The sequence below is a fragment of the Cyprinus carpio genome, chromosome B20 (assembly GCF_018340385.1).
Source record: "Cyprinus carpio isolate SPL01 chromosome B20, ASM1834038v1, whole genome shotgun sequence".
Classification (NCBI taxonomy): domain Eukaryota; kingdom Metazoa; phylum Chordata; class Actinopteri; order Cypriniformes; family Cyprinidae; genus Cyprinus; species Cyprinus carpio.
This window is the reverse complement of record NC_056616.1, coordinates 7,414,359-7,427,628: the sequence shown is the minus strand read 5'-3', so window position 1 is coordinate 7,427,628 and position 13,270 is coordinate 7,414,359. Positions and strand designations below refer to the sequence as shown.

The 13,270-nt window shown below is 37.4% G+C and overlaps 2 protein-coding genes across 2 annotated transcripts; both read left to right on the top strand.

The window, feature by feature from the left end:
* Positions 1 to 2,673: 2,673 nt before the first annotated feature.
* actc2 (actin, alpha, cardiac muscle 2) lies at positions 2,674 to 6,543 on the top strand. The gene is made up of 8 exons (XM_019097437.2): positions 2,674 to 2,798; positions 3,541 to 3,685; positions 3,777 to 4,016; positions 4,351 to 4,435; positions 4,515 to 4,676; positions 4,766 to 4,957; positions 5,849 to 6,030; positions 6,326 to 6,543. The coding sequence occupies exons 2-8, from the start codon at positions 3,557 to 3,559 to the stop codon at positions 6,467 to 6,469; spliced, it is 1,134 nt and encodes a 377-aa protein (XP_018952982.1). The 5' UTR covers positions 2,674 to 2,798; positions 3,541 to 3,556; the 3' UTR covers positions 6,470 to 6,543.
* Positions 6,544 to 9,532: 2,989 nt separating this feature from the next.
* Positions 9,533 to 12,433, top strand: gjd2b (gap junction protein delta 2b). The gene is made up of 2 exons (XM_019097429.2): positions 9,533 to 10,122; positions 11,342 to 12,433. Exons 1-2 carry the CDS (start codon positions 10,052 to 10,054, stop codon positions 12,183 to 12,185), a joined length of 915 nt encoding a protein of 304 aa, XP_018952974.2. The 5' UTR covers positions 9,533 to 10,051; the 3' UTR covers positions 12,186 to 12,433.
* The last annotated feature ends 837 nt before the right edge of the window (positions 12,434 to 13,270 follow it).

The following is a 13,270-nucleotide window of genomic DNA, read 5'->3' as shown; positions in this document are numbered from 1 at the left end:
ACTGATATACCAATTCACAACAATTTTGAATACTACAACTGGCAACAAGTGCATTTTATTTGGTTTGCCTGACTTGGATGTCTAATGCATATAAATACAGCTGAGTATAATGTGAATTATTGAACGTCAGTTCTGTGGGTCATGATGAACGATGAAAGAGGTTAGCAGCATGCAACCTGGCTCACATCATAATTATGTAATCATACAGCTATTTATAAAATGCGAGTGACAATGCAGAACATTGCTTAGTAAATAGTATTGGATATCTGTTTAAGTCTTTTCTGAAATCAAAAATGTGTTGTGTGATGAATGTCCCTATCAGTTTACTTCAACAAATCAGAATATGAAATGCAACGCAGTTCAGAAGGCCACAGAAAGATCTTGCCAACAGCAAGCAACATATCCTGTGACAAGACCAGAAGGCATTACTATCCAGAGACTTTGACCCTAGAATAATAATGTTTCTCTGCTCAACGCAAACCACAGCTCATCTGAAGACTTATGACCTGCAGCTTTCCTTTTTAAGTAACTAATAAGCACAAAAGGTCCTTAAAGGGCAAAGGAGATGCACATATGTTTCAAAAAAAGAGATGTCATAGAAACCATTTGCATAGCCTTATAAGATTAGCTAGGAACACTGTGAACAAAAGATTACTGTAATTTTGGAAAACCATGAGGAGTTGCCTTCAACATGAATGTTAAACAGAGTTTTGAAGTGTGAGTGGATTATTGGAAGAGCTGCGGGAGAAACAGCAAGTAGATTAAGCGCAACTGCTGGCCCTTTACTGGCTGTTTTGCTTCTTAAAGGGATTAACGTTTACTGTAAATTCAAAGCGAGTGTATTGCAGAGGAAAGCAAGTTGTGAAGACTGAATTTTCTGGTTAGAATTTATTCTACAGAAACAAATATGTGAAGAACAGCATGAACATTTTTGGGTATCTTCTCTGATTTATATTTCCAAACATTGGCATATTTGCACATGTGCGTTTCGAGCAAACATCAATTTTACTTTTGTAGCAGCCAAATCGTCCCTAACACAGCCACAACGAGTTCAGATAGAGGGAACCTTAAGCCCTGCCGGCTGACAGATGCTCAGACAGAGAATGTTGGGGATTATGCAAAAAACAGCATGTTACATCACTCAGTAGTCACATAAATTTAACATTATAAGAGGGAACGGTCATTACTGATAGACAGAGTAGCGCAAATTAACATTTCAATGGAGATCAAGACCCAGCAACCAGATATACTTGCTTTTGCCCCCTTAAAAAAAAAAAAAAAAAAAAACAGATATGGGGTGAAATGCTGATACGGGAGAGAAGAAGTGAAATGAGAGGGATGATAACACCAAAACTCAGCAATTTTTGGATAAATAATAGAGTTAATAGAGTGCACACCAGCAGTAGTTGGTGATGGGACTCTCAAAATCCCTATTTAACAATCCTCTCTATATTATTATAAATCTGCTAAGCTAAGGGCAGTGGGTCTTTGACGTGGATTTTCAAGGGTGCTGATATGGTACCTCAGTGATCTCCTTAGAATCAGAGCAGCTTAATAAATTTATCTTAATCATCACCTTTAAACAGTTGATGACTCTCAAGCCAAATAAAGCCTCATTAAGTATCACTGACATACAGTGCAAGTTCCTAAAGCAGACAAATAACCCTACACGAGTTTTGCACTCTGCCTTTCATCTTCCTAAAGCTCAAACACTTCAACTATGATATAAATGGAAGCAAATGGCAGGGACATGTCAGATGAAAGGGCTGACCTGAATGGGGGATGGATGACAAAACAGCACAATTGCATTTTGGGCATCCTGTCATGTTTTCAGGATTTTGCTCAAATTGAATTTGAACAAATTATCATTCTCCTTGATATATTTCTATTGTCAGTCCTTTCTATATAGATATAGCATTATGCTTCAAATTCTGTTTCCAAGGCTAAAATATTATTTAATTTCAAAGTCAATTTATTTGTAATGATATTAAACTGTGTATCATATAAAGATTATGGCTTCTCCAGATAGATAGATAGATAGATAGATAGATAGATAGATAGATAGAGAGAGAGAGAGATAGATATTTCATGTTTTTATTTAGTTTTGCTGATGTTATGATAATTTCAGATGTTAAATACATTATAAAATGATTACACACAGACACACACACACACACACACAAAAACACACAAAATGTCATTGCATATTCGCACAGAAAGAAACAACATACAATTAGTAAATACAACATAATATTGTTGTTTCTAGCCATTAGTGTTCTTTTCTTTTGTTTATTGCTTGTTTACCTCTTTTATTGTCTTTGTTTTTGTCAGATACGCTGACAAACTCACATTTTTCTTCTAAAAGAAAATCTCAACACCTTAATCTACAAAATGGGACATCGTTAAGTGTAAACGGGGGATTATTTTTTGTTAAAAGAGAGAGAAAATAATCGCTTATTGTCTTGTCATTTATATTTAGCATGTAGCGTGCAGATTTTAGGGATGCCATTTCAACAATGTTCACGGTGGAAAAAATCGTGGAATACCATCACTCGCCCCCCGCGATGCCTCCCGCGTCTCTTCCCATACATGGGCGTAGGACCGAATGCCTCGCGGGGGTCTCTCCTCTCCGCGCCCTTCCATTCATGGCCACTCCGCTCTCAATGACGCTAGGGCTACCAAATAAGGAGAGGGAAGTCCAGCGGGCGCCGGGCCACTCTTGGAGTATAAATTGGCGGCGGCTTAAGGCGCTGTCTACCATTCACTCTCCAAGGGAACCAGCTCCTGGTGCTGATCTGGTAAGTATACAGCTAAAGCTTTCCGAAATGTCAGACTTCATTTAATGGGATGATCTTCTAAACGCTAGGATTTAAACTAGGTCAGTTCTGGTGCAATATCACTGGAATTCTAATGAAAATAATTGACTCTTGAGCTAAACAAACATTTCAGAGGCTTAGGGTTGTCAGTAATAAATACTTTGCTGACTTTGAATTACAAAAAAAATATCAATGTTTCTACTTTTGAGGATAAGCCAGTCAAAGATGACCATGTCAGCATCTCAGGAGGTACGGAAATATGCTCTCCAAAAAGTTTTTGCAGTGATGCCAAAGAAAAAGCTTTCTCTGTTTCTCAAAGAACCTTTTACTTAACTGTTCTTAAGTGTGAAGAACTTTTGAATAATCTGAAGAACTTTTTTCCACTATAAAGAACCCTTTGTTTAATGGAAGTTCATGGGATCATACACTTTTGGTTACCCAAAGAAACTTTCAGTGAAAAGTTATTTTTCTTAGTGTGAAGAACATTTTATAATCTATTAATATTTCTACTATAAAGAATCCTTTGAACAATGGAAAAGGTTCCATTAATGTTAAAGTTTCAATCATAGATGCCAGTAAAGAATTTTATTTTATTTTAAATAAGTTTGGAAAATAATTTCACATGGTTTGTGGTCTATCCTGAAGAGAAAACATGAGCTTGACAGGAATGCATACATAATGACTGTTCACAGTATGCTCATACATGCATCTGCTCCTCATTTAGACTCCCAGCTGACACCATGTGTGACGATGACGAGACCACCGCTCTTGTGTGCGACAACGGCTCCGGCCTGGTGAAGGCTGGCTTTGCTGGAGATGATGCACCCCGCGCTGTCTTCCCCTCCATTGTTGGTCGTCCTCGCCACCAGGTACAATGGTTTTTTCAATGCAAAAATAAGCTATATTATAGATTTAATGAGGAATATTACTGAAATATTGACAATGTCTCTTCTCTAACAGGGTGTCATGGTAGGTATGGGACAGAAAGACTCCTATGTGGGTGACGAGGCTCAAAGCAAGAGAGGTATCCTGACTTTGAAATACCCAATTGAGCACGGTATTATCACCAACTGGGATGATATGGAGAAGATCTGGCACCACACCTTCTACAATGAGCTGCGTGTGGCCCCCGAGGAACATCCCACCCTGCTCACCGAAGCTCCTCTTAACCCCAAGGCCAACAGAGAGAAGATGACACAGGTAATCTTAGTTAAACATCCTCAAATACTGCGCATTCACATGACTCTACAAAAGACTAATAAATAACCAATTATATGAAGTATATACAAGTACATAGAACAAGTGGCATGTACTATTTAGCATATCTCAACTGCTTGATTGATTTTATTGTAGCAAAATGTAAACTACGGTATATTAATGCTTTTAATCTGCTAAAAAGGCATAGAGATGTTCAGATATTGTAAATATTAACAGGATTTTCTGTAAAGCTGCTTTGTTACAATGTGTATTGTGAAAAGCTCTATTCAAATACATTTGAGAACTTGACAAACGTCTGGCATCTTCTAATGTGCAGATCATGTTTGAGACCTTCAACGTTCCTGCCATGTATGTGGCCATCCAGGCTGTGTTGTCACTGTACGCTTCTGGACGTACAACTGGTGAGTTTTAAAACATGCACTGCAGTACTTCATTACTTGTAGGTTTTTCTGGAGCCTTAAAGATTTTTGTTGTTTGTAGGTATTGTGCTGGACTCTGGAGATGGTGTGACCCACAATGTGCCCATCTATGAGGGTTATGCTCTGCCCCACGCCATCATGCGTCTGGATCTGGCCGGCCGTGATCTGACTGACTACCTGATGAAGATCCTGACTGAGCGCGGCTACTCTTTTGTGACCACGGGTAAGAATAAGCTATGCTGTCTTATTATTAGAGTTATCAAACCTGTATTGTAATAATATATTGTTAACACTGGAATTATATTCTCCCAGCTGAGCGTGAGATCGTTCGTGACATCAAGGAGAAGCTGTGCTACGTCGCTCTGGACTTTGAGAATGAAATGGCCACTGCTGCTTCCTCGTCTTCGCTGGAGAAGTCCTACGAGTTGCCTGATGGTCAGGTCATCACTATAGGAAATGAGCGTTTCCGTTGTCCAGAGACTCTCTTCCAGCCTTCCTTCATTGGTGGGTGAAATCATATTGATCATATCACTGCATATCGCTCTAAACTAGTTCAATGGTATTTTAGTATTACTTAAATGCTATTATATATTTATTCATATTTTGAATTAGCTTATTTTTATATATTTTCAGTTGGATTTTAATTGTAGTTTAAGTTTTAGTAATTTTGTTGTGTTTATTATTTTTATTATTTTTTTTATTAGTTTTTAATATTTCTATTTAGCTTTTATTTATATTTACTTCAATTTTAGTGTTAGTAATTTTAGTACTTTAGTACTTCAATTTTAGTGTTAGTAATTTTAGTTTTATTTCAGCTATTTGCCAATGCAGCATTTCTAATTTTAATTGAATTTTCTCATTTAATAATTATATTTATACTTTTTTTTTTTTGTTTGTTTTTTTAGTATTTTAGTACTTCAAACGTTAAAACTTTTTCTTTAAGTTAGTTGCCAAGGAACCACTTTTTTTTTCAAGTTTTTCGTCTAGTATTTATATTTAACAGCTTTGTTTTAATTAAATAAATACAAAAGTGAAAAAGAAAAACGTTTTTAACAGTTTTATTAGTAATAACAATAGCTCTTTTTTTAACTAACCAATAATGATTTTTCATACTTTCTAGTTTTTGTAATTGTGTTGTGCTTTTGTGATTTTCATTATTTTTTTATTTTAAAATCTATTTAACTTTTAATTTTTATTTTCTAAGAGTTAATTTTAATAATTTTAGTACTTCCACTTTAACTTATTTACAGTTATTTACTAAGGCAACATTTAAATATTTTTATTTTTATCTAATATTTATATTATAGTTTATTCCAGCTTTATTTAAATGAACAAAAAACTAATGTTCCAAGTTTTAGTGTTAGGTAACAATAACACCAGTTTTTTTCTTACCAGGTATGGAGTCTGCTGGTATCCATGAGACCACCTACAACAGTATCATGAAGTGTGACATTGACATCCGTAAGGACTTGTATGCCAACAACGTCCTGTCTGGTGGCACCACCATGTACCCAGGTATTGCTGATCGTATGCAGAAGGAGATCACTGCTTTGGCCCCCAGCACCATGAAGATCAAGGTAGAAAATTTATTCAGTAATTCAGATTTCCTGTCTTCTTTTAAATTTAATTCAATTTAGTGCATTCTCAGAAAAAAGGTACAAAAGCTTTCAGTGGGGCAGTACCTTTGTACCTAAGCAGTCCATATTGGCACCTTAAAGGTACATATTAGTACCTAAAGTGTACATATTAGTAGCTAAAAGGTACAAAAGCGTACCTTTTGAAAGGTACTGCCCCAGTGACAGCTTTTGTACCTTTTTTTCTGAGAGCATAAGATGTTTGATTTGTAACCATCCCATGTCTTCTTTCTCATAGATCATCGCTCCCCCTGAGCGTAAGTACTCCGTCTGGATCGGTGGCTCCATCCTGGCTTCCCTGTCCACCTTCCAGCAAATGTGGATCAGCAAGCAGGAATATGATGAGGCTGGCCCATCCATCGTCCACAGGAAGTGCTTCTAAGTGCCAGGATAGTCATATTAGACCGCTGATTATGGATGCAAAGAACAGAAATTCTCAACATTACCTCCACCATTTACTCAATCATAAATAAATTACCATTATTATACCTATTACACTTTAATTACACCAAAGTGCAATTTATTTGTAGTTATTTACTGGATCATAAATAAATTTGTATGTGGATATTTATTGGTTTTTAAATAAACAAGACCAGGAAATTTGTGAAGAAATCTTTGTTTTGTTTTTCTGCAGAAGTGTCACTATTTTAATTTGTCTTTAATTAATCTTTGTCATTTACTACAAGAAATGTAATACTTTGTTTAATAATACGGTAAATACAAGATTGCATAAAAGCCATCTGTGATGGATTCATATTTGCAACTTCAATTAGCACCCAGTATAAAAATAGCTGCAGCTCTCTAGGAGGCGAAGGGAGATCAGAGGAGAACACAGCTCATTGTCAAGATGCCCTCTTCAGGCTTATAAGGGATTTTATTTTTATCTTACCTACACTATAAATATGAGCAAACATTGATTGCCCAGTGTTGAATTTTGCAGCTTCAGTTATCAGTTGGATTCTAACAGGGATATCCCATGTTGTCATTAATTGTTTTTATCTCTCAATCCTAGTGGGTAGTCCTAAAGCGATTACTCACCAGAGTAAGTTCACCACAGGCGTTACCACAAATAGGCCTATCACCTCATCACCTGCAGGAGAGTGCAAGGGAGTGTTAAGGAACTTTTCTTGATGTGAAGAGTTCAGAAAAACCAACTCAATCAGCTGTTTACAAAAATTAGACCAGCATGCATGTAAATCATTTTCATTTATAAATAGTGTGTGCAAACATACAGACTTTCAGGGTGGTTGACAATTTTAAAGTAAAATATTTGATAAACAAATTAATATAAAGGTAATTTTCGGGGAACAATTGGTTGAGGTTTGTCTCGTGCAACACCTTAGTCAGGTTAGACACCATATTGAATTTACCACGAAAGAAAACGAGGCTATGAGGGATAGACATATACAGTCCTTACAGCAACGCACTGTGGTGCTATCACAGAATTTTCTCCAACCCACAGTTGTTGTTTTTTGTTTGTTTGTTTGTTTGTTTGTTTTTGCTTCAGCTGAACAATTGGTAACAGTAGGTCTACAATCCATAAAAGGCACAGTATTTCTATCTTTCACAGCTTCGTTTTCACTCTGTCAAAAGTTAAATATTGCGGTAGCCTGACAGGTCTATTGTAATTTTCATACGTCTAGCTAAACGTCATCTAATACACCTTTTAAATTTGTTTTGTGATATATAAAATAAAGTGATGTATAATTACAGTGCTTATTGCTTTATCGACAAACCGCCTGAAATCGATCAATGTTGCCAAATGCCTGCTTGAAAAGTTTCAAAAAATTTTCTCATTTACATATTTTTGTTTTTCTTGTCAGATAAGGCGATTCATTAAGATGCAGCTACTTGCAATCTGCTAAAATTTGTAAGTCGTCTGACAAAATCGTAATACAAATAAGTTAAGAATGACAGAACAGAGAAAATGTTACAAATTACAGTGTCCCTTGTCTTGTATCCTTATCTTATCAAAATATATATTGCCATAATAGTTTTTTTGTCGCAAAACATTAATTAAAGGGGTCTTATTATGCTCTTTTACAAAGTCTTGATATTGTTTAGGGGGGTGTACTAGAACATGCTCTCATGCTTGGTGGTTCGAAAAACGCATTATTTTTCACATAATGTACATTATTACAATACCTTTCTCCCCAGCCTGGCACAAACAGCTCGATTAGTTCTGTGTTTGATGAAGGCCCGCCTTCCGAAAAACTAAATGTGTTGTGATTGGTTAGCTGTCCCAGTGAACTGTGATTGGTGAACAGCTTAGACAGTGTTTCAGTACTGCCCCTCCCCTTGCCAAAGCAGCAAGTTTTTCTTTTTTTTCTTTTTTTTTTGGGCTAAATGACGTTTTAGACAGGATGTCAACAACCGCTTAAAAATAACTGCATTTACTATGTACAGATAAGTGCAACAGTAATATGTATTATGTTTATCGTTCTTTTATTCTAACATTACAACATGAATTGCAGTGAAACTGTTATACAGTTGAATTTATTTATACCATAGTCTCGTAATTGAAGGATAAATGCAGCAGATTACATCATTGTCTAATATTGTATTGTCAGCAATTTATAAAAACGTTTTCATAACTGTAAATACATATTTACTTACATAATTATTCAGTTGCATGTGTAATAATTGCGTTAAAATGTCCAGCGAGGTAGAAAACAAGGAAATTCAAAAGGCACTGGGGTGAAAAAAAAACAAAACAAAACTGTGTTTCTTCCACATGATGAAAACTTGACGCTACAGCAGCACTTCTTCTTCGTCTTCTTGTCTGATGCACTCAACCAAGCGTTCTAACCACGACCTCACCCCATTCGAATTTCGGTAGGCGGGAATTATTCTAATGATATTCTAATAGACCGCTTTGTGACGTCACAAAACCCGGAAAACAACACTGTAGTCCAAACAGCCGTTCGTTGTAGTTCTTGAAAAGGGATCTTTTAAATCAAAATATCTCCCTTCGGGGTAAACTTTGAGATTTGTAGCTCTGTAGATCTTTTTAATGCACGAGCATACACATTGCACAATGACTAAAATTTAAAAAGTGAAAAAGCACAATAGGACCCCTTTAAACATGACTTAAAAGTCATTAAGTCAATAAAACCTTCAATTAATAAAAGTCGCATTAAGCAGCTAATTTGGTGACAAAATCCCCAAATCCCCCAAAACTCCCCAAAAACTGAATTGCCATGTAAAGTGGCATGCGCAATATTGTTGCTATGGTGACTTGTTTTATTCAGCAAACTCTACTTTTTGGCGGCAATTGAAAAAGCGCGCTCTGGCCATCTTAATTGTAAATTAGTCAAACGTTGGAAAGCCCTTCTGAAACCTTTACTTTACTCACCTTTTGGCTTTCTTTGCCGGTGTTCAAGCCTTAAGAAGCCTACCTCCCACGATCCGCGCCCTGTTTATTAGACAAACACTAACTCTAAACTCTAATCTCCCATTCTGTCACGCTAGTGAGCGTGTGTGTGTGTTTGTTTGTGTTTGTTTGTATCACCGGATGCAGACCTCCCCAGTGATTTGAGTTTATCGCCAATGATTTTTATTACGGATTAATCAGTGCATCTCAGACATATTCGGAGAATAATGAAACGGAGACATGCTGCTGTTCTGATTTCTCTCCAACAACCTGTCTGCGCGTGACGCAGGGGGAGGGAGTGGGGGTGCAGTCTACTTAAAGCGGGATTAGCACGAGCCAAACATTACACTCCCCTCCGTTCAGGCTAAGAGCGACCTATCGTCCTGCTCGCGAGACAGAAAATAGGAGGGCTTCAGATTAATCAGGACCTCAGAGGAGTGCGCCCTCCGGAGCGAGGCGTGGAAGACAAGGTGGACAGCAGCGACTAATCAATGCACTCGCCTGATACTACACTCGCCCTCGGAGCGGAACAGTAGCTCGCGTTTGATTTTACACGCTCCACTGTGTTATATCGTCTCCGAATGAACAGCCATGGGGGAATGGACCATTCTCGAGCGTCTCCTGGAGGCGGCTGTCCAACAGCACTCTACTATGATCGGGAGGTGAGGAAAAAAAGTAGAAAATGTTTATTGATTGCTTTGCACATTAAAAGAAATATATTGTGGTAACCACACAATGACTCTTCTAAATGAGGGCGATTGGCAATTGGAGCTTAATGTGCCCATTGTAAAGGACGGGATGAATTAAGATTACTGTTGCTGTTGTTATAATTGTTACTGCACATTTTAGACAGCTTGTGTGCCATCGGTAAGATTGCTGTTTCATGTCAGATCTGATTTGAGTTCAAAGAAATGTGCGCGCCCTGCATGGCTGGAAGCGCGCGTTTGCCTGTGGAGAGAGTTTCAGTACTGGACAGCTCCCCGCGTCAATCTGCACTGTCCAAAGAATAGAAAACCATACAGTTCAAACCTGTTAGCTGGTTAACTGTGAATTACCATATCATATAAAATAAAGGTTATATTTAACAGACACTGCGTACACTTTTACTTAAAAAAAAAAAACTATAAAGTGGCGTTTTTGAAAGTGAAAAGTATAAATTACCTTTAAATAACGGTGAAATATTTGACACGACAATAAATGTACAGTAAATGTACAATCGCAGTAAATAAATTAAAGGTCACTTTATAATTTACGGTGGAAATCCGTACAAGGGCGTTCACATGTATAAGTCCACGCGTGACACATCACATTTCAATAAAATAATGCAGTTTTTTTTTTTCTGTACATTCATAGTTAATAGTTAATGCATATAATATTATTCTAGCGCCATGTGTGTTACCTGTGTGTTACTACCTTAATATTGTGATGTATCTAAATGAACACTGTATGCTGAGCGCATTTATATACTGTGGATGAACTTGATTTTTTCCCAGTAGTTTCACATTTCATGAAACTGAATTCATCATGTGGTCTTGTGTTTAACAATATGTATCAGTATATGCAGAACAGAATTTAGTACGTTGTAGTTATTGGAATATTAATACTGTCAGATGACAGTAGCAGTAGATAGTATCAGTACATCATTGGAATATTAACATTAAATCAGTTAATATATGGTTATGGTTCTTACGGTGAATTTCTAGAAATCACAGTGCAAATTGAATTTAATTTTCTTATATTTCTTTTCTAGTTTTAACTTGATTTTAACTTAACCACAAATTTTTAAAGTGTTTTATATTCCTTTGCTTGTTTTGACTCAACTGCTTGAGAATACCATAGCAGATACACTATGAACTAAAATATTTCTGTCCTTATGTTTAGGATCCTACTGACAGTGGTGGTGATCTTCCGGATTCTTATCGTTGCAATAGTAGGAGAGACCGTGTACGACGACGAGCAGTCCATGTTTGTGTGTAACACTTTACAGCCAGGCTGTAACCAAGCTTGTTATGACAAAGCGTTCCCAATATCTCACATCAGATACTGGGTGTTCCAGATCATCATGGTTTGCACACCCAGCCTGTGCTTCATCACATACTCGGTGCATCAGTCTGCCAAACAAAAGGAGCGGAGATATTCCATGGTCTACCTGTCCCTTGACAAAGATCATGATTCAATGAAACGAGACGACAGCAAAAAGATCAAAAACACCATCGTGAACGGAGTACTTCAGAACACGGAAAACTCCACCAAAGAATCCGAGCCCGACTGTTTGGAAGTGAAAGAGATCCCCAGTTCAGCCATGAGAACTACCAAATCTAAAATGAGAAGACAAGAGGGCATCTCGAGGTTTTACATCATTCAGGTGGTTTTCAGGAACGCGCTGGAGATCGGCTTCTTGGTGGGGCAGTATTTCTTGTACGGATTCAATGTTCCTGCCGTGTACGAGTGCGATCGCTACCCTTGCATCAAAGACGTCGAATGCTACGTTTCGAGACCCACTGAGAAAACCGTGTTCCTCGTCTTCATGTTTGCAGTTAGTGGGATCTGCGTGGTGCTCAACCTCGCAGAACTTAATCACTTGGGCTGGAGGAAAATTAAAACGGCGGTGAGGGGGGTTCAGGCCAGGAGGAAGTCCATATACGAGATCAGAAACAAGGACTTACCGCGGATGAGCATGCCGAATTTCGGCCGCACCCAGTCGAGTGACTCTGCCTATGTCTAATGCTCCTTCATCAGTAGTTCATCAGAGCAGAGGTGCTCAGTCCTGGTCCAGGAAGACCTCAGGATGCACATTTTGGATGAAACACACAGTTGAAGTCTTGGAGCCTCTATTCTAAATGAATAGCTCATTCAAAAATGAAAATTCTGTCATACTCGACCTCATGTCGTTCCAAATCTCTATGACTTTCTTTCTTCTGTGGAACGAAAAAGAAGATATTTTGAAGAATGTTTTGGTCCATGCAATGAAAGTCAATGGGATAACACTGGACCCCATTGACCCTACTGATTTTTATTTATATCTTTTTAAATATCTTCATTTGTGGTGTACAGAACAACATTAGGGTGAGTAAGTCGTGACAGAATTTTCATATTTGGGTCCCAATAGCATCCAAAATGCATTTCTGGAGGACCCGGGTACCAGGATTCGATTTTTCAAACCATTGCATTCAATTATATGCAAGAAAAGTTATGTTATGAACTGTTCATCTCACCTGTTTCATAGTGGATTTAGTTTTTCTCTGTTATGGACAACCAGAACAGACGGACCAGATGTTTGTTTCTTATCAGTTACTGAAGGGCACTGATGCAACTTTTTTATTGGTCAGAACGGAAAGCTTGCAATGAGTTTTCAACATTAGTTTTTTCATTCACATGATCAGCTGAACCCGAAATATGTTTTGCACTAAATGTGGATTTAAAGAAGCCAAAACTAACCTTAATTGTGCTGTGAAGGTCTTTTGTTTCATTATATTGTATTCTCATTCTGGTTTTAGCTCGCACATGTGATAGTTTCAGTTTACTCACCGCAACTAGTTAGACCACAGTTCACATATGTTTATCTGTACTATATGAATCATATCTCTCTTCTGGCTTAGATAGATTGGCATCTTTAATAATTTGGTTGCCTGTGCTTGCACCACTGACCTTAACGTAAGTTATCGTTCCTTTATATTTAAGCTGACTTGCAGATCAGTAGCCGGTGACCTGGCCAACACTGCATAATGCTTAACTGTCTATCTTTTGTATTTATTTATTTATTAATGTATTGGATTTATTTATTTATTTTTGACACCAAAGCGGCCATTG